This window comes from Rhinopithecus roxellana, chromosome 12 (assembly GCF_007565055.1).
Source record: "Rhinopithecus roxellana isolate Shanxi Qingling chromosome 12, ASM756505v1, whole genome shotgun sequence".
Lineage (NCBI taxonomy): Eukaryota > Metazoa > Chordata > Mammalia > Primates > Cercopithecidae > Rhinopithecus > Rhinopithecus roxellana.
Genome location: NC_044560.1, coordinates 28,934,610 through 28,960,035, shown reverse-complemented (window position 1 = coordinate 28,960,035; position 25,426 = coordinate 28,934,610). Strand labels below are relative to the sequence as shown.

Here is a 25,426-nt window from a genome sequence, read left to right as displayed (position 1 = left end):
CTGGCTTTTCTGCATTGCATCTCCTGAGCCTTCTTGGTATCAAGGGCAAATCCTTGTTCTGTGCTTTGTGGGTACCCAGGTCTACATGGAAATCAGCCCTATGACCACTCTCAATGCTGACCTGTCCCAGCTGAGCTGAATGGACACGTGGTTTTACTGTTATGACCATATGTCCTCAGTTTTCCAATTCAAACATCTTATTTCAGATACTTGGTTCCATTAGCCACATGGAGGCTTATACCATCTTCCTCCCTGACTGTGTGCTGGTTGACTATTTCTGACTTTCGAGGTTGTCAGGCAACATGTCTTGGCAGCCAGAGGCAGGGGAGTATGGATGCGAGGTGTGTGGGCTCCCGAGGCACGCGTCCCAAATCTGAAACCTGGCACCAGAATTTATTGTGCGACCTTGAATAGGTTTACTTACTCATTCATTCATTTATCCATTCATTCATTTCTTCATTCAATATTTATGAAATCTGGGTGCTGTTGTAGGGATTGGAGATATAGCAGTAATCAACATGGAGAAAAATCTCTGCATTCCAGTGAGGACTAGAGAAAGGCTTTCAACAAATAGTATAGCAAAATGCAGAGTACACTGCAGCACGTCAGGCAGGACTATCGACTGTGGAGGGAAAAGAAAGTGGGGTGGAGGGCCAGGCAGTGTGTCAGGGGATGTTGCTGTTTCATAGGGTGGTTAGAGAGGCCTTACCCAGAAGGGAGCGTTTGAGCTGTGACCCAGAGGAAGTGAGGGAGTGAGCCAAGTAGGATTCTGAGGGAAGAGTTTCTTCTAGGCACAAGGGATGCAGGTACAGAGGCCCTGGGGCAGGAGCCTGCTGTCTGTTCAGGGAGTAGCGAGGAGATTGTGTGGCTGGGTGGAAGGAGTAGATCAGAGGAGTCATGAGGCCAGGTCATGCAGGACAGATAAGTCATTGGGAGGACCTTGGCTTTGACTTTGGGTGAGATGGGGGCTTATTTAAAGGGTCCCCCTGACTAGTGTGAAGGAGCAAGAGTGTAGGCAGGGAGATCCAAAAGGCAGATGCAGTCATCTAGATGGGAGGAGGTGGTGGTAGCTTAAACCAAGGCGGCAGCAATTAAGATGGGAGAAGTGTTGGATTTGGGCCATATTTTGAAGGTAGAGTGAACAGATTTGCTTCTAATGTTTCCGAAGTAAAGGAGACAAGGATGAGTCTCCGATGTCTGGCCAGAGCCGCTGTCAGGGTGGTGTTGTCATCTGCTGAGATGGGGGAAGCTACAGAAAGAGAAGGGGTGTGAGTATGGGTGTGGTGGTGGGAATCAAGGGTTCGTGTGTGAAGTGTGTAAAGTTGAAGATCCTAGAAGATATTTGGATGGAATTGTTTAATTGGCAGCTGGATATAGGAGCCTGGAGTTTAGGGGGAGAAGTTTAGGCTGAAAATGTAAATTTTGGGGTAGTCAGTGCAGAGATGTTGTTTAAAGCTCTGAGTCTGGGTGAGATGACTGAGGAGGGAGTGGAGATGGTGAACAAGGCACAGGGGAGATTTGGGGCAATCTGATGTTTGGAGGACAGGGGGATGAGGAAGAACCAGCAAAGGAAACTGAGAAGCAACAGCCAGAGAAAGCAGAAGGTCAAGAGAGAGTGGGCTTGTTAGAGGCTAAGTGAAGATGACATTTCAATGAGGAGAGAGGGTTATCAAAAGATGCTGGTAGGGCAAGCGAAATTAAGATTAAGAATTTGCCGTGGACTTTGGCAATGTGGAAATCATTGATGACCTTGACAGCAGTTGTCTTGATGGAATAGTGGAGGTAAAAATCTGATAGGAATGGGCTGGGAGAGAATGGAAGGAGAGAACTTGGAGGCAGCCGATATAAACATTCTGCAAAGGAAGTTTGCTTTGAAGGAGTGTATAAGGATGGAATAGTAACATTTCTTAACTCTTAAAATTCTGTTTCCTGATCTGTAAAATGGGGACAAAGACAACATCTCTATCATAGCGTTACTGAGAAGATTCAATGAGATGTTATTGGAAACTCAGCGCTCAACACACAGTAAGGGCGTACAAGCTTTGCTGGTACTAACTACAGCCTGTCTGACTGAGGAGTGGGCAGGAGGATCTGCCCTGGTGTTTCTGTGTCCTGGGTGTTTGAAGGTAATCTCTGTTACTCTACCCTCCTGGGGTTGGAAGTCATTCAAAAGTTTGGGTAAATTCCCCAGTTTTGGCAGTTGTGAAATGACAGGAAGATCAGAAAGTCAGAAATCCCACACTCCTGTTAAGTGGTGGCTTATCTGTATGGCTGTGCAAATGAAGCACGCTGCTTCCCTCGTTCCTGTATTCCGTTTTATTGCCTGTCTTGCAAAATGGCACATTTCAAGATTAAAGCCTTTTTGACTTTGAGTTACTGTCTTTGAAGTATAGGATTTCCTAATTATAAAAACACATACTAATAGTAGAAAAATAGGAAAATAGAAGAAAATATGCAGAAAAGAAATGTATCTAAGGCCTCCTACCCAAATCCAACTGCTGTTAACATTTTAGTGAATTTTCTTCCAATGCTTTTATGAACTCTTTAAAAGCATATTTGAGATAATACTGTTATATAGTGTTGTATCTTGCTTTTTCTCCTCGACGTTGTTAGTGTAAGCATTAAATTCTTCATTAATGTTTTTAATGGCTATGTGCCATGGAATCTTTATGTTTTCCATCTCAACTTATATCCAAGTGAAACGGTAGGAATAGTTAACCCTTTTGTAGCATTCACTGGGTTCCAGGCCCTATTTTAAGTATTTTATGTAAATTAGCTCATTTAATCCTCATCACCACCTTCTCACATAGGAACGATCATTAGTCCCAGTTTACAGTTAAAGCCTTAAACACGCATTAAAGCCCTTCGTTGGGTGTGAGGACCAAGGATGAAGGGACAGACACCCTTTAGCACACAGCGTTGCCTCCCATGTGAGGGCTCTGGTGAGCTGGCATGCAGTCATGTTCTTCTTGCAACCCCACGTGGAACTGGAAGTAGAGCTGGAGACGTGCCTCCTACTTCAACTTTTCAGGAAAAATATCCCAACAATTTTGGTAACCGTTAAGTGAAAACAACAACAACCTATTCTCAGCTGTGCCCTCACAATCTCTGAATGGTTCTCATTCTCTATTTATTTGTTTCTCTTGATTTACATCTTGTGTTCTCTCCTACCACTGCCTCTTGGTCAAAACTTTGGTCATAATTCCTGCAAAAAGTGGTCAGAAGTCTTCAGTGGCCAAAGGTGGAAAGAGAAAACTGCCCTAGAGCAATGATTTGCCAAAACCATGTCCTTAACAAGTTGCCAGAAAAGTGTTTCGTGTTATAACCCATAACACATATATGTATATTCATTTACGATTATAATATCTGAACATAAGTTTCGGGACACAATGTTACCTATGGTGCACTCTGATACTTTCCACTCCAGTCTATTCCATTTGATTAAAACAATATCAATTTCCACCTTAAATTGGTTTCAGGACTCACTGGTTACGATCAATTGCAGCAGTCAAATTGCTGCCGTGGAGCGCAGTGTTGGTTCAGGACCAAGGACAGCAGCCCACCGCTCCCCTCCCTGCCCTATGCTCTCCTTTCCCTACTGTCACATTTTGGTTCCTTATTCCGACTTCTCCAGCCTGTGTTGACCTGGCTCTTCTTTGACTTCCCATTGTGCACTTTCAATCTCAGTGATTTTTTTTTTTTTTCAATGGAGTCTTGCTGTGTCGCCCAGGCTGGAGTGCAGTGGTGCTCTCTCGGCTCACTGAAACCTCCACCTCCCGGGTTCAAGTGATTCTTGTGCCTCAGCCTCACGAGTAGTTGGGATTACAGCTGCCCGCTACCACACCCAGCTAATTTTTGTATTTTTAGTAGAGATGGGGTTTTGTCATGTTGGCCAGGCTGGTCTTGAACTCTTGACCTCAGGTGTTCCACCCACCTCGGCCTCCCAAAGTGCTGGGATCATGGGTGTGAGCCACCATGCCCGGCCCAATCTCAGTGATTTTAGACCCTAACTTAGGTTTCTGGTCTTCCTAGATCATAAGCTTCTTGGAGAGAAGACCTAGGTTTTCACCATGGCTTATATTCCCTTTAATGCTTGACCCAGATCTCCAGGGAATTAGTGGAACTTTAAAGATGAGGATAAGGATATTGCATTAGGGTTCCTCTCCGGGGAGTGTCTCTGGCTGCAGATCTGCTGGGACTGACTTTGTAGACTATCATCACGTTGGACAAGAAGGGCCTCCCTTTATTGGAAGCTCTTTCTTTTTTGCATGACTAGAAAAAAATTTAGTCCTCCTGCTCTTGCTATTGCTCTGTTGTAACCCTTTGAAAAGCAAGCTCCCTTTTTATAGCTTTGACATTATGTGCATCACTGCATCACAAGATTTTCAGGAAGATATATTTGATTGTGTTTTTTCCCTGCAGCCCATGCTGCTCTTCAGGTGACACCATATGAGCTTTTGTGCTCCTTATCTTTCATCTTACTGCTTGATAACATCAGGGAGCAAGAGAAGAGGAATAAGATATCTCTTCTTTTCTTTCTAATAAAATCTGAGGTTCTAAGGATAGGGCCCATCTGGTCAAAGGGAAGACTGATGTAGACTTATCAGTGGCCATTTTTTTTGACACATCCACCATTTTTAGTTTGAACGAAGTCTTCACATGGACCCAGGCTCATGTCTTTGGGAATGGGGTGCTGGCATGATTGATTAATAATATGTGAGTGTTGGAGCCCAGTCCCATTCTGCTTTCCCAAGGGATCCTTGCAGAGGCAACATAGCAGTGGGCCTTCTGAGTCATGTGTCAGCCAGGAGGGCTGTGTTCATGTGTATTTTAAGGTCTTCTGAGACCGAACTCGACTCCTCTTCAAAGCAGGGTAGAACAATTACCTCTGTGAAATTCATGAAGTCTCCTCTTGTTTACTCTTCAATTCCAAAAGCTCAAAGCTGGGGTGCTTGTTTGTCATGTGGGATTCACGATCACAGGTGTTAGCAAATAGAGGTGGTGACTAATCTGAACTCAGCTTATGAAGGTGGGTTATGAAATTCAAACACTATTGAAATCCAGACACCTTTCATCTATTAATGGCCACCAGTGGCCTGTAATCAAGTCACACTCTGTTAGCTACACAATTAACTTGTTTGTTTGAAATGTGAATTAAGGATTTGAGGCATTTACTAATGAATCTTACTTGCTCCCTACTTTGGCTGAAATCCCTGTGTTTGCCAAATGCAGGCAGTTCTGGAATTTAAGGAAAGGTTTTCTTTCTTTTTTTTTTTTTTTTCTTTTTTTGGACCCTATTTTTTCCCTATGTGAAAGAAGCTTCTGTTTTGCTTTTGCACAGATGGAAAGAAGCAGGCTCTCTCACACCCTCCTTCCCCACTGGACTCTGCCTTCATTTCATTCTCAGTTTTGTAACTTGTGGAAAGTGCCTCCCCCTTGCCACGGTTCTCATGGCTCTCTCTGCTTGAGGGTTGTACCCCTTCTATGGGAGCAGAGGGGAGTGGTGGAGTCTCCCCCTTTGCCAGTCTCCTTTGATTCTCTCTTTGTTTGTGACTCTCCTCTGGAACGAGTTTCTTTTGTAGATAATGGGATTCCATTATGGGGTGTTAGGGCTTCTCTGGAGCTGTTGGCTGTGAGGGAAGATAGGAGGTTTTGATCAATGGTTTCTGCTTGTATCTTGGATGTGTTAATTTTAAGATGACCCGCTTCTGTTTTTATTTATTGGATTTGTGTTGGGGGAAGGGTTAGGATGAGCACTGGTGTTGTTCTGCAAGGAAACCTGGTTGCTCGGAGTTAGGTGACTCTGCTGTACTTGGAGGCTGGAAGGGCCTGGAGAGAGGCAAAATGCCCACTTCTGCTCTGTTCCTGTAGGGACCAGAGCTGTTGTCTGCTACCGTCAAAGCCTTTTCTGACTTCTTTGAATGACTTACAACCCACTTCCAAAGGGCTGTATTGGTTAATGTTCTGAAGCAGAGGTGTCAGTGGAGCTTTTCAGCATCGTGGGTGGGGTTATTTGTGGGTGGGAAGAGCACGCACATATACACACACTCTCTTTGATATAAATTCCTGATTTATTTAGCCGTGGATTCAGGATTTATCTCACAGGGACGTGGCTACACAGAGACCAAGTGGATGCAGCATATTTTTGCATAGCTCATCCCTCGTCCTTAGTTCTTAATGGGAGCTGGCAGTGTGTGGCTGTCAGTGACACTTTCTATGCACATAGAATCCTGCCAAGGTTGAAGAAGAAGCCAAATTCTTGCAACACTACTTCTGTTTTATATTCAGGTTTATATCACTGTTCTGGAAGGACTTATAACAACAATCTGTGCTCTTTTAGGCTCTTCTGATTCTTGAACTGAACCTTTGGATCAGCAAGCCTACATCTTCATCTGGGGGCAGAGGTGAAGAGGGGTTGGTGTTAAAGAAGGCAGAATCAGTATTGAGTCGTCTTCAAACACTCTCTCTTCCTCTCACTTTCTGATATTTGAGAAAGTCTGTATCCGCACAGGCTTATGATAGCCTATCTCAGAAGAAAATGGCACCCTCGAAGTTTTAACCCTGTTTGTTTAGGCAGGCTATGTCCTTCCTGGAAAGATTGCTGACCTCTCAAAGAATAAGATAAAAGTCTAAAAATTTATGATGAGACTTTTGACACTGACTGTGATGGAATAACTTGGACTAGATTCATCCTCTTGTTACAAACAATTATAAAACTGGATAAAACCTGTGAAATAAATATTTTCAGCTATTAAATGATAGTCAGAGTAGGACTGTGGTTGCTAAGAGAAGACTATAAACTGGCCGGGCGCGGTGGCTCATGCCTGTAATCCCAGCACTTTGGGAGGCCGAGGCGGGCAGATCATGAGGTCAGGAGATTGAGACCATCCTGGCTAACATGGTGAAACCCCATCTCTACTAAAAGTACAAAAAAAAAAATTAGCCAGGTATGGTGGCGCATGCCTGTAGTCCCAGCTACTTGGGAGGCTGAGGCAAGAGAATGGCATGAACCTGGGAGGTGGAGCTTGCAGTGAACCGAGATCGCCCCACTGCACTCCAGCCTGGGCAACAGAGCAAGACTGCATCTCAAAAAAAAAAAAAAAAAAAAAACACTGTAAACCATACAATCACTTTGTATTTCTGCATAGAGGCATTTCAAGACCATATCTTCAGGGAGGTATTCCAAGAAGAGTACAGTGATCTCATTGAGCTGAGGAGACAGATACCAGAGTTTGGAGAGGTTGATATGTCTAGAATTTGCAGGGCAGAATATCATACAGGAGAAGGCCTAGCAGAGAAAGTGCTCTAGAAACTTTTATGGCTGCTCTGGAATGTTCTGTTGAATACGAAACCATTGATGTGTGAGTTGAAACTCCACAAAACTGGACAAAATGCACATAGGGATTATAAAATTCACAGAGCTCATACAGGACTCTACAGTATTTGCATTCTGACCAGCCCTATTGGGGAACTGTCCTTGAATATTTGGGACATTCAGTAGAAACTCCAGAAGGAAGAAGCAATAACAGTAGGGTAACAACATTTCCGTGTAAAGGTGGTGCTGTAGACCCACCTTTACACAGATTAAAAATAAGCCTTGAGAGGGTCAGGCTGATCCACAAGTAACTTAAATGCCTGCCAGAGTAAAGCCTAACGCTCTTTATTTAAAGATATAATTGCTGACAGCTTTCCAAACTTGACAAAAGCTATAAACTCACTGATCTGAGAAGCTCAACACATCCCAAGCAAGGTAAATACAAAGAAACCACAGAATGGCACACACAGTATAATCAGATTTCTTCAAATTAGTGATAAAGAATTTTTTTTTTTTTTTTTTTTTTTTTTTTTTTTTTAAGACAGGCTCTCACTCTGCCATCCAGGCTGGAGAGCAGTGGTACAATCTTGGCTCACTGCAACCTCTACCTCACAGGTTGAAGCGATTCTTGTGCCTCAGCCTCCCAAGTAGCTGGAATTACAGGCACAGACCATCACACCTGGCTATTTTTTTTTTTTTTTTAAGTAGAAATGGGTTTTGCCATGTTGGCCAGGTTGGTCTCAAACTCCTGACCTCAAGCGATCCTCCCACCTCGGCCTCCCAAAGTGCTGGGATTACAAGCATGAGCCACTGTGCCCAGCAAGAAAAAATCTTAAACTCAGCTAGAAGAGGGGCAAAAGACAAATTAAAGAGGACAAAGATAATAATTCTTGCGGACTTCTCATTAGAAGTCATGCAAGCTAGAAGACAATGGAATGGGATCTCTTGAGTGCTGAAAGGGGGAACAGTCTGTCAGTATAGAATTCCGTATAGAGTGAGTTATCCTTACATGATCCTGGAAATGTTTTACCTCTTGAATATGGTGATAGATACATATTATATTTATTTGTCAGCATCTACTGGACTATACATTTAAAATGGGGTACATTTTATTGTATGTAAATTATACCTCCATGATGCTGATTAAAAATAGGTTTTGGCCGGGCGCGGTGGCTCAAGCCTGTAATCCCAGCACTTTGGGAGGCCGAGACGGGCGGATCACAAGGTCAGGAGATCGAGACCATCCTGGCCAACACGGTGAAACCCCGTCTCTACTAAATATACAAAAAATTAGCCGGGTGAGGTGGTGGGCTCCTGTAGTCCCAGCTACTCGGGAGGCTGAGGCAGGAGAATGGCGTAAACCCGGGAGGCGGAGCTTGCAGTGAGCCGAGATCGCGCCATTGCACTCCAGCCTGGGCGACAGAGCGAGACTCCATCTCAATTAAAAAAAAAAAAAAAAAAAAAAAGGTTTTAACCCCTGACATATGGGATAACACAATTGTAGTAAATGAAGTAATAGGTGTAGATTCATGGCACACGTTAGAGGAAACTGAGGCACGAACTATCACGTGACTTCCCCCAAATCATACAACCAAAGGGAGACGGAGTAACTTTTCCTATTCTAAAAGAAATGTTTTTTAATCTCTCAAAATAGGTAGATTCAGGTCTTCTCACAAACTAAAAGGTAGGACATATATTCCTCCAGTGCCTTTCAAACTATGATCTGGCTGGCATCTAGGAAACTTGCTATAAAGGCCTCACTGGGGCAGTTTGGTATTTCCTCCGAGATACATGCTGCTTCTCTTTCAGGTATTTTTTTTTTTTATTATTCTCCCTCTACTTTTTAGTGTGTTTTCTAGGATCACACATCAGTGAGATTGTAAACGTCTTCAGCACTGTGGATTTATTATTATTATTATTTGGGACAGAGTTTTGCTCTGCCACCCAGGTTGGAGTGCAACGGCACAATCTCGGCTCACTGCCACCTCTGCCTTCCAGGTTCAAGCAATTCTCCTTCGTCAGCTTCCCAAGTAGCTGGGATTACAGGCACCCATTACCACACCTGGCTAATTTTTGTATTTTTATTTATTAAAAAAAATTTTTTTTTGTGACAAAATCTCACCCTTGTCACCCAGGCTAGGGTGCAGTGGCATGATCTTGGCTCACTGCAACCTCTGCCTCCCAGGTTCAAGCGATTCTCCTGCCTCAGCCTCCCAAGTAGCTGGGATTACAGGCGCCCGCCACCATGACTGGCTAATTTTTGTATTTTTATTTTATTTATTTATTTATTTATTATTTATTTATTTATTTATTTATTTATTTATTTTGAGACGGAGTCTCGCTCTGTCGCCCAGGCTGGAGTGCAGTGGCCAGATCTCGGCTCACTGCAAGCTCCGCCTCCCGGGTTTACGCCATTCTCCTGCCTCAGCCTCCCAAGTAGCTGGGACTACAGGAGCCCACCACCTCACCCGGCTAATTTTTTGTATTTTTTAGTAGAGACGGGGTTTCACTGTGTTAGCCAGTATGGTCTCGATCTCCTGACCTCGTGATCCGCCCGCCTCGGCCTCCCAAAGTGCTGGGATTACAGGCTTGAGCCACTGCGCCCGGCCTTATTTATTTTTTTTGAGACGAAGTCTCGCCTTTGTCACCCAGGCTGGAGTGCAGTGGCATGATCTCAGCTCACTGCAACCTCCACCTCCTGAGTTCAAGCGATTCTCCTGCCTCAGCCTCCCAAGTAGCTGGGATTACAGGTGCCCACCACCATGCCAGGCTAATTTTTGTATTTTTAATAGAGACGGGGTTTCACTGTGTTGGCCGGGTTGGTGGATTATTCTTATATCAGTCAGGCTCCTATCAGGAGACAGAAGCCATGTTTGGTTGTTTGAACAGAAAATTTAATATATGAAGACTCTCTAGCTAGTAGAAGGGTGGTTGATTACTAATGGAGATAAAAGAGAATTCTAAGTGTTTCCAAAATATCAGGGGTAAAGCAGTAGCTGCTATCTCTAGGCTGAGGAAAAGTAGACAACAAATAAAGACTAGTAGATTCTCCCTGACATTGGCTGAAATTCAGACCTCTTCAAAGAGTGCATGGCTAGCAAAGGAACATGCTGCCTGCCAAAGGGCCTGGGCCAGAAGTAGTCTGTAGAAGTGGCTCATTGTCACTTGAGGACGTCAATTAGAACAGAGCTGGTCTGCCAGTGGAGGGACTGTGTCCTGAGGGTGCAGCTGGAGCTCATCTTCATGGCCACTGGACTCTACTCTGAATAATAGTGATGATTATAATAATGGTGATGATGGTAAGAGTCTGCAAGGGATGTGTCATTGCCACTGTCATCTTGTGGGTTCACGTCATTGCTGTCTATGGACGAAGCTTAACATTCTGCTATGCCAGCAAAGGAGACATGTATACAGGGTCCAGCTTCAGTATCACAAAGAAGGATAAAGAAAGGTGAAATTGGAACTCAGAGATAATAATAAATTAATGACTGGAACAATATCAAAATAGAAATTGGTGCAATCTTGGGTCTGACTTCATCAGCACATGTCACTGAATTAAGGGGCAATGAGTGTTCTGGTTAACATTGTACTGTTCTAAAATCTGTTTCTTTCTGGGTTTCCTATATTGGTTCATGGTCTTACAATGCACCCAGTTTCCAATGCCATAAATATCAGAGTAGGAGCCCCAAGGTCAAGGGCCCACAAATCCAAGCCAGCCATGACAGTGAAGAAAGCCAGTGGGTCGAGGTGGCGGTCCTCTGAGCTCCCAGCCCATCCAAGCAGTGGATGCTGTGTAGCATGCAGGCCTGGGGTTGCCTGACTTTATTTTCAAGGAGAAGCTGGAAATCCCTGACCCTCAGTCTTTAAACATTGGCAGATAAGCCAAATGGGAAGAAGACTGTGTGGACCAAGCAGGCACATCTCTGGGTGGAGTCAGTCCCTGGGCTGCCAGTTTGTGACCTTTGCTTCTGAGATGTCCTCACTGCCTCACTGTCCCTCATTTACCCAGCCAATTGGTTTTCAAGCCCCATTTACTTTGCTTTTGAAAACATTCAGCTTTGTTCCGTTTTCCCCACTCCCACGGCCTTAGTGCAGAATCCTATTGCCTCTATCCTGGGCTGTAATCATGGTCTCCAATCAGCGGCCTCTTCTCTGCCAGGCCACCACCACCAGAGTGATGTTTCTAAAAAGCACAGCTAGCCAGCCATGGTGGCTCATGCCTGTAACCCCAGCACTTTGGGAGGCTGAGGTGGGTGGATCACTTGAGGTCAGGAGTTTAAGACTAGCCTGACAAACATGGTGAAACCCCATCTCTACTAAAAATACAAAAATTAGCTGGACATTGTGGTAGGCACCTGTAATCCCAGCTACTCAGGAGGCTGAAGCAGGAGAGTCTCTTGAACCTGGGAGGCAGAGATTGCAGTGAGCCAATATTTTGCGCCACTGCCCTCCAACCCAGGTGACAGAGCAAGACTGCATCTCGAAATAGATAGACAGATAGATAGATAGATAGATAGATAGATAGATAGATAGACAGATAGATAGCACAGCTCTTTGTGTGTCTCCCATCTGCTTAAAAACCTTCCCCTGGTTCTTGGGGATAAAACTCCATTGCCTGGCATTGAATTCCTCCACAGTTTGGTGCCTCCCCCTCCACCTGGCTTTGAGTTCTGCCTTTCTTCTCCTTGTCCTGTGGACTCTCATTACTTTATATTACTCAGATTTCCCTGAACACATTTGCTACTCCCATTTTCCTGCTTTCACTTATGCTCTTTCCCTTCCCTGATACCTTGGCCACTTGTCTGCTGGGCAACCTCCTAGTCACTCATCAAGACCCAGTTGAAATGTTAGCTCCTTGACACAACCCTTCCTTCTCTTCTCAGTATGGACACATCGTCCGTGCTGCTAATTTGGCACTCTTTGTCTGTTTGGTACTTGAACGTGATAACCCTGGATCCTGCGCCCCTATCTGTCTTCCCAGCTGTATTTCTCAGGGCCATTATTCATGTGTCTTTGTATTGTTAGGGCCTTGCATACTGCCTGGCATATTGTAGGTGCTCAATAATTCATCGAATGATTGAACCAATGAGTAGATAAATGAATGAAAGACCGGGTGAATTGCTCCTTTACTGACTCTGGCTGTGGATGTTTCTATGGTGGCTCATTGTTTCTTCACTGATTGGTAATTTGATAGTCATAAGAATGCTTTACTATGTTTAAATAACAGACAGTCAGTGGGGCCATGCTTCATTTCAGAAGACCAGGCTGTTAGGAATTTATTCTGAATTGTTAGTTACCATTTTGTAGACAGTCCTCCAGACACCCTTGGATCCTTACAGTCTTAACCACTGCCGCTCTCATAAATTGTCAGAGTACAGCTATGTTGCATTCCATGCAAATAATAATAAAAAAACCCCCATCATTCTGTGTGCTAGCTGTTGATGGCAAGAGCTGGTCATTTTGAAAGCAAGATTGGGGGTATTGCTTTCGACTTGTGGGTGGGGGTCCAGGACATCCTGTGCAGGGTTGGGTGCTTGGGAAGTACATCAGTGGACAGGGACAGGAATGTTCAGATGGGAGCCCTGCCCTGTTGGGCCTGGGTTGGACTATTTATCCTGGGGGAGGACCCTCCACCTTCATGCACGGCTGCCCTGGAGAAAGCCAGTGGGGAAGACGCCACTGGGAGAGGGCAGGGCCTGGTTATTTATTTATTTAAATTAAGGCCAATTATTTTTTGTCAAGTGCAGCGAGTGGTGGATTCTGGGAAAACTTGCCTTCACCGTAAACATGTTGGTTAGAAGTCATTAATATGACATTCACACATCCCTAATAAAGTACATAACACAGAGATCTGGCACCATTGAAATGCCCAGAGGACATTAAGTATGAGTCTTAAAACCAAGAGGATTGGAAACAAGATATTTTTACTTCTCGTTTGGGAGTAATATAATTGCATTTTGTGGCTCTAGCAGATGCTGGGGCCAGCTGCTAGGGGAGCCTTGGCTTTTTTTTTTCCCTGTTTTCCGCCTCAGCTTTGGTCCCTTATAGATAAAACCTTTGTGCAGAACTCTCATAAAAACCAAACTTTAAGAAATTATACTTTGGTTGAAAATCCACATTTCTATGTACAAAATATATCTGAGATTGTATAGACTGTAGAGATATTTTTATTAGTTGAACTCAGGAGATATTTATATAAATACATATATATAAATATACATATACACATATATACATTTGTTGTTGTTTGTTTAATTTGTTACAGTGAGCACTAAAGACCTTTCTCCCTCCCTGACACTGAGCCTATATCTTGAAGACAGATGGAGGATGGACTGTCTGAGAGACCTGTGGGGCACTTGGCTTTTTCTAAGGGCTGCTCCAGGGAAGTTCTGGGAGGCGAGGCTGATCTCTCTGGGCTGCACTCTTCTATGAGGTTGAGACAAACACATTCTGCAATGCATAGCTCCTTCTGGGGAGGGAGTGGGGGCAGCAGAGAGAGCCGGGGCTGAGAAGTTGAGGTGAATCCAGCCCCTCTGAGAATTGTGTGGCCCTCCCTGCACAGATGGGAGCCTCACCACACACCGGAGAGGACACGGCTCATCACCTCAGAGGTGGACCCAGGGGGCAGGGAGCCCTACTCTCCTTGAAGCGTGTGCTATGGACAGCTTCCTTCACACGTGGGGCTCAAAGTCAGCTGCTGGGGATGCAGAGGGTGCAGCGGGATGGCTGTCGTTGGCTCCAGAAGGCATATGTGTTTGCGGATTCCTGTGATGTCTGCATCTAGAGCTGGCCATCCAGTATGGTGGCCACATGCAGCATCGAGCACCTGAGACCTGGTTGAGCCCAGCTAGAGGGGCTGACTGTCCATGGGAAACACACAGGGACTTAGTAGGGAAAAGAGTATGAGATAGTTCGTGACTACTTTTTAAAAAATTAGTAAAATCATACTCTCTTGGATATATTGGGTTAAAGTATAAAATATTATTAAAATTTCTTTTACCTTTTAAAATGTAGCTTCTAGAAATTTTAAAAATATTTTTATATTTTAAGTTCTGGGACACATGTGCAGAATGTGCAGGTTTGTTATGTAGGCATACATGTGCCATGGCAGCCTGCTGCACCCATCAACCCATCTCTAGGATTTAAGCCCTGCATGCATTAGGTATTGCTTCTAGAAATTTTAAAATGACACATGTGCCTTGTGTTGTGGCTCAGGTTCTATTTCCATTGGATGGTGCAGCTCTGGCACTCAGATTGGCCATGAGCTGCCTCCTGAATGAGGGGCACTTAGAGGAACAGTGCTGTGTGACCTCTCACGTAGGGCCCGAGCCTTGATGGCAACTGGACCTTTGTGCATGGGAGCCTCAGGTGTGGGCTCCTGGGGTGACATCCTTTAGAAGAGAACTTCACAATCTCTCCTTCAACTCTGCTGTGTCAGCAGTCATCTTCGGACACAGGAGCTGTGTGGGGCTCTACAGTGACAGACGGACTGAGACGCAGACCTCCCTGAAGACTGAAAAACCAGGAAGGAAGAACCATCACCCACATAGACCTAGCAAGAGAAAGCCCGAGCAGCGCAGCCACTGCTAAGAAAGTTCCAGAAGCTGCAGTGCACTGTGGAGGGAGACAGCAAGGGGGACTCCCCTGGGAGGGGCTGGGCGATGAACAGGACCTGACAGGTTATGTGGGCAGAGCTCGCGCATGGGCGCCTAGGCGTGAAGGGCAGGAACCAGGTCGGCACAGTAATGCATGCTCACCTGCCAGCCCCTGTGGGGCAGCCTCTGCTATTACCCTCCAGCCCTGCTGGCTCCCAGCTGGCTGGCTCCTGACATGGGGTTTGCAGTCCTCTATCAAAACCCATCAACTTGGGGACTGGATGGTGGGTGACCAATTTCTCTAAGTGGTGGAGATGGAGGCATGGCAGCACGGTGTGTGACCAGGCAGTGACGCCAGGTGGAGCATTACAGCCCCCAGTCCTGCCCAGGCCTCCCTTCCTGATGTGTCTTGTTTGGGGCCTTGGGAAAGGGCCCACCAGTCTCCCTGGTCTGCAGGCACCCAACTGTATCTGCCGAACAGATATAGAGGGGCCTGTCTGGGACCCTGCCAGTTTGTTCACCCAAGCCCCTGCAACACACAGACACTATACCTTGGTGGCAGTTTTTCTGCTTGAACGTCCAAAGGACAAACTAAACATTTAAAATCTGCAAGCTGGACAGTCTTTGCTTTGGAGCCTGCAGTGAATTTCTTCATCTTGACAGTCAAGTCATTCTTCTCAGCATCGGATGTGGTATTTAGGATCCAGGAGAAGGAAGAAGCTAAGGGAGCCAGGGCACTGGGGAGGCCGCCGGGTACACACGCGTGGTCTTTCAGGCTCAGGGGCTGTCTGCATGGGTGGGACGGCTGGCATTTCCTTCACCCCAGTGCCACATCTGGTTGGATGTCGATGCCTCCTTCATCTTTTTATTTTTATTGTGGTAAAAGACACATAACATACAATTTACCATCAGTGGCCATTAGTACATTCACGAGGTGGTGCAACCATCTAGCTCCAGACATTTTCATCACCCCAGAAGGAAACCCAACACCCATTAGCCATCACTCCCCATCACCCTCTTCCCCCAACCCTTGGCATCCACTGATCTCCATGCTGTCTCTATGGATTTGCCTATTCTAGATGTTTCATATAAATGGCACCGTGCAATACAGGGCCTTCCGTGCCTGGCCTCTTCTGCTTAGCATCATGTTTTCAGTGTTCATTCATATAGTAGCTGGCATCAGAACCTCATTCCTTCCTATGGCTGAATAACATGCCGTTGTTTGTGACACATTTCGTTTCTTCATCCGTCTGCAGATACTTGGGGTAGGTCCACCACTTGGCTACTGTGAGTGATGCTACTGTGCACGTGTGTGTCTGTGCTTTTTGTTTGAGTACCTGTTTGCACTTCCTTTGGCCATGCTTTTGCCCCAGCCTCTTGTGAATCTTTCAAGCCAGACTTGTGTTTGAGGGATAGCAAGTGTCAGGGAAGGAACATGCACGCCTGGAGAGTGAGGAGTCCTGGCCTGGCTTCACCATGAACATGCTGAGCTTGGACAAGTGCTTTTCTGTTCTATACCTCAGTTTTTTCCTCTGCCAAGATGAGATAGACCAGACCTGGGTTTTCATCTACCTTCCTTGGGGTCCTAGGTTTGTGGACCTCGGGGAAGAGAGAGAGGCCAGACAATTGAGCTGAAAACCTTTCTTTTCACAACTCCTTCCCCTCTTCAGTGGGAGCATCTCCAGCTCTCTGTGTTGCTTTTGTATGCTTCCTGTGATGTTTTAAGCAAAGGGCTCCATGGAGACAAGGAGTTTTGCCCATCACTGAAGTCGAGGATCTTATGAGTTGAACTAGGCTTTTGGGGTGGCAATGATCTTGACCTTGCTGGAAGGAGAGAATCCCCCTGAAGGAGGTTCAGTCTGGACTCCTCCTGGTCCACTGGAGGGAGGTGGGGCTGGGAAGTGACCCTGGGTCAGTGGGGAGCAGGGAGCTGTCAGCCTGGGCTGGGAAAAGTTGAGTTCTTCACTCATCCAAGCACACTGTGGTGGTCCTTTCTGAAATTCAGAGCAGTGGTGCAGAATGCGAGCCTGGGAGCCATTCTGCATGGATTTGGGTTCTGGTTCTACAGGTACTGGCCATGTGACCTTAGGCAAGTCACTTAACCACTCTGTGCCTCAGTTTCCACACTGTAAATGGCCATGGTTCCTATTTCATAGTTTGTTATGAAGTTAAATGAGACGATCCCACATAAGTCCTAGGGCAGTGCCTCCACCACCTTAGCACTGGTGACATTGATGGCAGCAACGACACAGATGGTAAAGTCCTTCTCCCCACAATCACCCTGAATTTGGATGGCTTTTACAGGGCTCCATGCCATTTAGCACCTAATACTTTGTGTAGTTTTCATTCTTTGGCAAATCTCTCCAAACCAGTTCCTGAGCTTTTGCAGGGCAGGCTCACCTGTGGTCTGCCCATCTGGTGAGGGGGTGGCCTGGGGAAGGGCCATGGGCTGGGAAGGCTGGGGAGCAGGGGCTTGGCATTAGATGGGTAACCCAGACATGCTCCGTCCAGCCTGGTTCGTGCAGCAGCATGGGACAGTCCCTGGTGGGTGAGTCCAGCTTTGGGGCCCAGCCAACCTGAGCACAGCAGAGATGGGAGCCTGGGCCTGGGCATCAGCTTCCTCAGAAAGGCTGCTGTCAGAGGGGCTCTGTGTGGGAGGTGTCCTGGATTAGGAGAAGCAAAATTTACCTTTGGGGGTAGAGGAGGGAGTGGCAGATGCTCACAGGTAGTTCCTACATCAGTGTGATTTCCTGGAGCCTCTGCTTGCTTGACAGAAGCTCATTAGACATGAGGTGAACCCTCCCCCCCACCCCGAGTTTGGCCACAGAGGTGACTCCGTAACAGTGCTTGCACACACTGTCGTGTTGACTTGTCTGTACCCATCGCTCGACTGTGAGCTCTTTAACTGCTCGCTTCAAAGTGGTCCTATTCCCTTTTTGGTATACAATCGATGCTCGGTAAGTGTTTGTAGAGTAAACACAGAAGGCAGTAAGTGGTGCAGGGAGTTTTTCCCCTTCGGAAGCCCTGTCAGGCTGGGGTGAGTGTTGGCTGAAGGATGTCCATGAAAGTCTTCTTTGGGTGTCCCGGGTTTTGGAACAAATCACATGTTTAGAGGTTGGGATCCACTGCACCTCCCATCCCCTGGGCCACTAAGGGTCACTTGTCTTGGCATGGTCCTGGGCAGGGGCATGGATCAGGGGGCTAGCACAGCCTATTCCTCTGGATACCGGATCTCCTAAAGTTCAGGCAGATGAGCTGCTGCACGTGACAAGTGGCTTAGTAAATCCACATACTGACTTCAGCCGTGGTCTGCTCTGGTTTTGTGAAGCCAAATGGGAACCGATCGACAAACCAACAACTCTGAACGGTCATTCCGATGTTACCATTCATTGTCTTCAGGCGTGAACGGTCATACCATTCCTTGTCTGCAGACGTGAACGGTCATTCCGATGTTAGCGTTCGTTGTCTGCAGGCATGGGCATGCGGGGGTGTCCAGGGTGGTGGAGGTGACAGATGATGATTAATCCATCAGTAGTGGCAGCCTCTGACCTGAACCATTTTGTGACCTCAACAGGGGCTGCTAGACAGGTGGCTCACACCATGTAGATCTTATAGTGATTCATGGTAGCTATTGTTTGGGGCATACCTTCTGCCAGCCAGTGTATTTAGAATGATCATTCCTTAGAACTGCCTCATGAGCTGATAGTCTCCCAGTTTCATAGGAAACTGGTCTAGACAGGTTAACTAATGTGCTCAAGATGAGACAGCTCATAAGAGGCCGAGCTGGTACCCAAAGCCAGGACACTGTTTGCTTCCGATGCATGTGCTCTTAACTGTGATACTATGTTGCCTTCCTACAGTGACATAGAGTTAATTAAATAATTGGCAAAGTTGTAGCCAGGAACTGCTGCATTTTGCTGCTTTTAAACTCTTGTGTCAACTATCTTCAGTAACAGACTCTCTCTCTCTCTCACTCTCACACTTGTGTATCATATTTACTTCTGCCATGCACATTTTTCCTACCCCATCCCATCCCATCCCTCCCTCCCTCCTTCCATCCATCCATGCATCCATCTGACCGGCCACCTGTCTAACAAACACTTATCAGGTGCTTCCTATGTGCCCCAGGACACTGTTAAGTCCAAGGGATGTGTCAGTGATAACATGTTCCGTATCCTTCTCATGCTTCAATGGGGGATGTTATCTGAGTAAACAAGCAATTAGAATGCAGAATGATAAATCCTGCCCACTGGGGGAAGGTGCTGGTGCCACCCAGGCAAGCAGGAGGGATAACTGACGCCGTCATGAATAGTTAGGGAGGGCCAGCCAGAGGAAGGATCTGTCTACAGTGAGACCTCAGGGAAAGATTTTTCTAAGGAGAGGAAATAAAACGTGAAAAGGCTCAGGGATGAGAGAACAATGTGCTGGTTGATCAGCTGCTTATTTATGATTTCTTCAGCTGCAGTCAGTGATAGAAACTTGCACAGTGAAGCAACTCTATTTTTGCTATAGGCTTCTGCTTCCCAGGTTCTTTGTCAGGTCCAGGCTTCCAGACAGAGGTGGTTTGGGCTCTCAGTTCCCAATCACTGGCTGCCTTGTGGGGGCCGGCTCCATGGTATGTGAGGCCTTGATCTCCACTCTTGGCCTGTGCCCTTTGGACTGCATGGCACCAGGGCCATTTTCTATTCTCAACTGCTCTGCTTACTGGGCTTCTCTTCCTTCTCAAGGCCAAGTTTAGCATCTCTGGTCACAGGTGTCAACTCCATTATGTCCCAGCTGAAAGAGGCTGCTTGCCTCCAGGCAGAGGGGCTGCCGCTTTCCCAGGAACCCACTAGGAACCCCGACTGCAGAGAGAGCTGAGGTGGAGGCCTCCCCTCTGTATTTTCCTGATGGTCAGGGCAGCAGCTCTGTGTTGTGGCATCACCAGATCAAGGGAGACGTGTACTAGTCCAACCTTAATTTAACTTACAATCCCTGCCAATTTCATGTTAGCAGATCCTCTCGGAGTTGGAAGTAATGGGCCATATCATGCCTCGAGCTGGAGCAATGACTTATGTTGATGTCACTCACTGGCCTTTTATGGAAATTATTAATAAATCAGTAATTCTATCTGCAGTGATGTTGTTGTGTTTATAAATATTTAATTTACCTTCAGGTGCCCGCATTTTCCTCCTCTTTACCTTAAACTCTGCTGATATCGCTCTTCTTTCGGAAACGCCGCTCACTAGATTTATCAGCAGTGGAGAGGTTAACTTATTTCTCCCCCCACTTCCTCCCTGGAATATGGCTTTATCGTGTCTTTTCTTTTTAATCTTTGTGTGATTTTGGCTCGGGGTTGAGGATGAAGCTGAGAGGATGCGACGTCTCTTGTGACAAAGAGGAAAGATTGGTCCAGCTTCAGAAAAGGACGAAACTTTCCAATTATGGTCTGTGCATCGTGGAGACTTGTTGTTGGCGTGTGTTTCTCCCTCCCTAAATTAATGACATTTAGAATCTGAAATGGTGTCTGATGTCTTCCTCCCACAGAGAAATATTTTCGTCCTTGCCACCGACTCATCTTTTGAGACCCAGTGCTTTGATTACTACCGTGTGACAGGTTGAATGGAAAGGACTGAAAAAATCAAAATAGAAACAGAGTCCAAGTCGAGTGTTTCTCTAGCAGGGATGGAGTTCCAGGCCCACAAAGGAAAACAGCAACTGGGAAACAGCAAAAACTTTCTTACCTCTCAGGATCCAACGTGAGCTAATTGTTGTTATTATCTTTTTATTCTTCTGTTTCAGGAAATTGCAGCTTATTTAATAACATTTGAGAAACACGAAGAATGGCTAACCACCTCCCCTAAGACAAGGTAATGTCCCAGATCTTGCAGTTTTTCACATATGTACAGTAAGTGGATTGATTTGCATTGATTACCTGATTTGGCCAGTCAGTTCATGGGCAACGAGTTGAAAATGCCATGTTGTGCTGGATGGCTTTCGACACTGAGGTCTCATTCATTGACATAAGACTGTGGCAGTGAACACGATCAGATGGATTAAAAGGAGTACAAGTGCCATCTGCCAGTTGGAACTTTTCACCTGACGGCTGGATCCTTCAGCCGGGTGCTTGGAAGCCTTCAGAGGCAGGAGCCTCAGGGGAAGTTTATTTTGGGAAATTGCTTGCCTGCCACTAGTGTTCTCTAGAAACGTGCTTTGAGAAAAGAGAAACCAGCTTAACTGCCCACTTTTATCTCAACGTGTCTTACAAACTAAAAGTCAAGTTATTCTTGATTGGTGTGATTGGTGGTAAAGTGATCCTCCCAAATCAGAAGCAATGGCTAAGCTCGCAGTTTATTATGCAGTAAACGTCCTTGAACCTGCTAACTGCTACAAACACTTAGCTTCTCTCACCACTCAGGAATAGAGGGAATTGGTGAAAATATAGCTGACCTGCGTTCCCCCAGCACCAGTGATGTTACCAACTTGTGAAGAACGGTGACGTTGGGACTTAGGGTTGATTTTTAAAAGGCAGCCTCTTTTTGTCCTCCCCAACTCTAGGTTTTTATTTTTGGAACGTTACAATCTAGAGCTTCGGAAATACGTGACCACTCTCTTCCAGTTGCCGTGAGTTTTCTGTTAGCAGTGACAGGACCCAGGTGTTTATTAGCTGGCGAGGTGGTAGCTGGAGTGTGGTTTACACAGGATACCTGGACTGCAGGCTTGAACGGAAGTGGTGGAATGTCCAGTCGGTTTCACGCTGGACAGAAGCCCCGAGTCCCCAGGTTTGTTAGCTAGGACCAGGGAAGGGTTGGGTGTGTCCTCTGTGCCCGTGGCCCATCGGCTTGAACTGTTCATCCTCCCTGAGTCATGGGAAAGGCCGTCTTTGGGAATGTTTATTCATTCTAGAAGGAATTTAAAAACATCACATTATTAGGCTTAGATACTTGCTGGTTAGCATCTTTTAGATGAGGGCACAATCCTCCCCTTTGAAGGAGGCTAGAGTGTATTGTGGAAGGAAGGTTAGTGATTGAGGCTCCCTTCCCCCAGGTAGCTCTGATTGCTTTACCTCCAGCCTGAGAGTGGGAGGAGAGTCCCTCCACAGGAGTTCCCAGTACCTCAGCCTACTGGGACCATGGTTTTTCCTTTGCTATAAAATCAAATAGTTTATCTCAATCAGCTTTTGCTGTGATAATTCTGTGTAAGAAATGACCTGCAAGCTTAGTGACTTTAAACAACAAATCTTTATTTTCTGCTTATGGGTCTGTGGGCTGCCTGTGGCTTTGGGTTGAGGTCAGGTCTGCTGTGTCCATCATTTTGCTGTGGGACCTAGGCTGAGGAAGCCCCCTCTGCCTGGGAAATTTGCTTCTCCCACAAGAGCACAGAAGCTTATAAGCCCAAGGCAGTTGATGCAGGTGCAGTTAAAATTCCTGCTCAGATATGGCATCATATGTCATGCCTGCGGATAAATCCACTGGCCAAAGCAAGTCCCCTGGCCAAGCCCAGTAAGAATGGGGCTGGGAAGGACATCCCTCCACAGAGTTGGGGCAGGGGTGGGCAGTGGAGAGGATGGGAGTACAGTGCACTATTTGGTGAATACGGCCAAACACCAACAGAGCCTGACGCCCTCATCTCCTCTTTCTTCTGCGGTATCTTCTTGGAGGACATCATTCTCAAACTTGAGCAGGCATCAGAATCAGCTGGGGGCTCATTAAAATGTGGGCCCCAACCCAAGGTTTCTGATTCAGCAGGTGCGGTGGGGAGCTGGGGCGGGGTGGGTGGGGCTGAGCATGTGTTATTTCTAACAAGTTTCCAGGCAGTAGGATGTGGCTGGTCTGGGATGGCACTTTGAGGACCACTGGCCTGGTTTTCTGGGGGAGAAGGAGGCTTATCTGATTTCTGCCTCTGGACTATTTCCTGACTCTCACGGGTGGCCCTCATCTCAAGCAGCCACCAGCCTCTCCGTGCACCCTTCACTCTCTGCTGAAACACTCCTTAAATCTAAGTGGTAAGAGAAGAGCTCCTCCTTAGCCGAGACGGAGCTTCTCTGGAACGCGTCCCGGGCCAGACATCTGATTTCAGATACGCAGACGTGTGCTGGGTTTCAGCCACCCTTTGATGGCAGAACAGTAGAACATTTCAAGGCGGTGGTTTTACCTTGAGTTTCAGCCTTTGGAGTTTGGGTTACAATTGAAAAGGGGATGTCACTCAGGGTCATGCCTGACTCGCGTGACTTTCTGGGTATACATAGAGACAAGAGACCCACCCCGAGGCACAGGGGTGCGCCTGGCGGAAGAAGGAAAGCGGGTTTCAGATGTGGTCAAATCCGGGTTTGAGCCCTGGCTCTGTCACTCAGTGGCTTTGTGACTGTGAAAAGGTCATCTTAGCTCCTTTAAAAGCCCTGCATTTTCTTCTTCATATAGAAAATGGAGTCGATGTTGATCCCGTCCTTGCTGGGTCACAATGAGGACTGAATGTGGTCATGTATCTGATTCCGCTTCGCATGCTGTGTGGGTCTGTCCGTACACGGGTGTCACCGTGCCTCTTATCTGTGGGGCAGTCCCCAGCCTGCTGGAGCCTTTGACGTCGGCAGGTGTCTGCCAGGATTTCTCCGGGCTTTGGAAGGACGAATTTCTTTCCTAAAGGCAGAGGGTGAAGACGGAAGGTTTCCTATTAGTATTAAAATATCCACTCCATGTTTACACTTGAAAGCTTCTTGTCCCAGGAGAAGCAAAACTTGCTGTGGTTGTTCAAGGACCTTCCTAAATTAGTGGTTGAGTTGTGTTTGGATCCCCACCCCCACCCCATCTCTAGTATTGAAATTAATTGGTGCAGTTAACTGCTGAGTTCATACAAACTGGCCTCCTGGTATTAAGGAATTAATGACACCAATACTCTGCTGAACGAGAAGGCAATACAACTTCTGTTTGCCGCCGCCGCCGCCGCCGCCACTGCTAATTTCATTTTAGAAAATTAATAAAAATGAATTGCACCACTGACATTTATAGAGTTTCCTAATAAAATGATACATTGTTTGTGTGGAGGAATCCCTATTAAATTAATTGTTGTAATCAGTTCACATATAGATGTTGGTATAGGAGCTGCAGAGGGGCCCCCTGCTTGTCTCTGTGGCTTGCTGCCGGCTGGGGGTTATAAATATAGTCCTTGCTCAGATACTGCCCTAATTACAGAGAAGGCCCCGGGAGCCCCAGCTCACCTGTTTAATAATGAGGTGTGCTACACAGAGGCTCCCGGGGCTGGGGACCCCAGGGGCAGCCACAGTATCACAACAGAGCTGAATGCCTCCTGTTCAAACAGCCTGTATTGTACTCTTGGCAACTGGGACCTCCGGTTTGAAAAGTCACCCTGAGGGACGTGTTTATTTGGCACTTGCTGTGTGCTCAGTGTGATAATAATACCATTTGGAGACCCCAGGGAACTTCATGCTCCCCACCCTGCCAGGTGAATTGAGAATCTTGGAACGAAGATTGTCCTCCCCCTGTCTAGAATGTTCTCCCAGCTCCTCCTGCAGGCCTTGACTGGGTGTCCCTTTCTCAGGGAGGTGTCCCTGACCATGCAGTTTAAAGTCTCGCTCCCGCCCCCACCCAGCCAGCCCCCTTTCCTCCTTTCTCGTTTTCGGTTTCTCTGGAGCACTCATCGCCTTCTGACACACTGTGTCTGTCACGATTGCCTTGCCTAATTTATGTATTCATTACTTGGCCCACTCCAAAGTGTTAGCACCAAGGGGAGAGGGATTTTTAGTGAGGCTTGTTCATGAGGCACCCCCAGGGCCTAGAACAGTATGGACACCTCCCAGACCCTCGAGAAATGTCCATAAAATGAACAAAAGTGACGTAGAAAGGTGAGCCTGATGGTTGTGAAGAAAGGGACCTGGGTTTTCTCCACTTCAGTTTTCCGGGTATTTCTAGTTCCAGGATCGTCCGGTTGAGCCAGCAGTGTGCTCTCGGGCACCGCCCATGGGCTGGATGCTGTGCTTTGAAACCCTCCTGGCAGCTCTGCCAGGTATAGAGGGTGTGTGCCCTCCTGGGCCTGCATGGTGAATCTGTGCTAGAACTGGAACTTGAACCCAGGGTGATCTCACTGCAAAGCTCATAACCTTCACTTTTATGTGTGTGAAGTTTCCCGGGGAGCCCGTCAGTAGCTCCTCTATTCCTCTCCGCCTCTCACTGCCGAGAATTCCAAACCAACCAGGAAAACCAGGCTCCAGGCAAAGGTTCCCTTTGTCAGTAAGCGTGGCTCATACGTGCCAGCCAGGAGGGCGTTCTACACTGTCTCCCAAGTAGGAGTTAGCCCCCCAGTCACAGGCAGTGTGGAAGAGCTGCACACCAGGTCCCTTTCACCAGAGGGCAGGAAGCAGGGCTGAGCCCAGTATAGGCAGGCAGCTGCAAAACTGAGCAATCCCTATTACTTATTCCTCCTCCCCTGGGAAATACGCAACCTTCTCTGGAAGCCAGGGACTCACAAACTCAAGACTGAAGTAAGAGCATATCCTTCCCAGGACTCCTGTTTATACCAGTTA

The 25,426-nt window shown here is 46.7% G+C and overlaps 1 protein-coding gene across 5 annotated transcripts in view; it reads left to right on the top strand.

The window, feature by feature from the left end:
• The window catches only part of CAMTA1 (calmodulin binding transcription activator 1), a 974,629-nt gene that overhangs the window by 293,227 nt on the left and 655,976 nt on the right, over positions 1-25,426 (top strand). For all 5 annotated transcript variants that reach the window (XM_030942611.1, XM_030942613.1, XM_030942616.1 and 2 more), the window contains one exon: positions 20,692-20,759. In XM_030942611.1, the coding sequence (XP_030798471.1) occupies positions 20,692-20,759 (68 nt within the window). The remainder of the gene's footprint in view (positions 1-20,691; positions 20,760-25,426) is intronic.